We start from the raw sequence: 271 nt of genomic DNA on the forward strand, positions 1-271 counted from the left end.
TACACCGGGCAGGGTCCAAGGTCCAGGATCTGAGCAGCCACAACGCACCCCGCCATCCTGCAGCCTTGACCCAGCACCCTGCTGGGGGTCCAGATTTGATTTTGGATTTGGGTTTTTTCCTCCCCCTTCCTTCCCCGGAGCATCACTGCAGCCAGCCTACAGAGCCGGCACGGTCACTCACCCAAAAGACGAAGGAGTAGATGATAAGGAGGGTTTTGAGACAGGTTATCACAGGTTTGGTCTCCATTCTCCTCGATGCCATACTACAGAG

The 271-nt window shown here is 55.7% G+C and overlaps 1 protein-coding gene across 1 annotated transcript in view; it reads right to left on the reverse strand.

Annotated features, from left to right (window-relative positions):
- The window catches only part of TSPAN7 (tetraspanin 7), an 89,946-nt gene extending 89,681 nt beyond the window's left edge, over positions 1 to 265 (reverse strand). Inside the window, exon 1 of the mRNA XM_006766568.1 lies at positions 182 to 265. Coding sequence (XP_006766631.1) covers positions 182 to 262 — 81 coding nt within the window. The 5' untranslated portion in view covers positions 263 to 265. The remainder of the gene's footprint in view (positions 1 to 181) is intronic.
- Between the last annotated feature and the right edge of the window lie 6 nt (positions 266 to 271).

The sequence above is a fragment of the Myotis davidii genome, unplaced genomic scaffold (assembly GCF_000327345.1).
Source record: "Myotis davidii unplaced genomic scaffold, ASM32734v1 scaffold960, whole genome shotgun sequence".
NCBI classification, from domain to species: Eukaryota; Metazoa; Chordata; class Mammalia; order Chiroptera; family Vespertilionidae; genus Myotis; species Myotis davidii.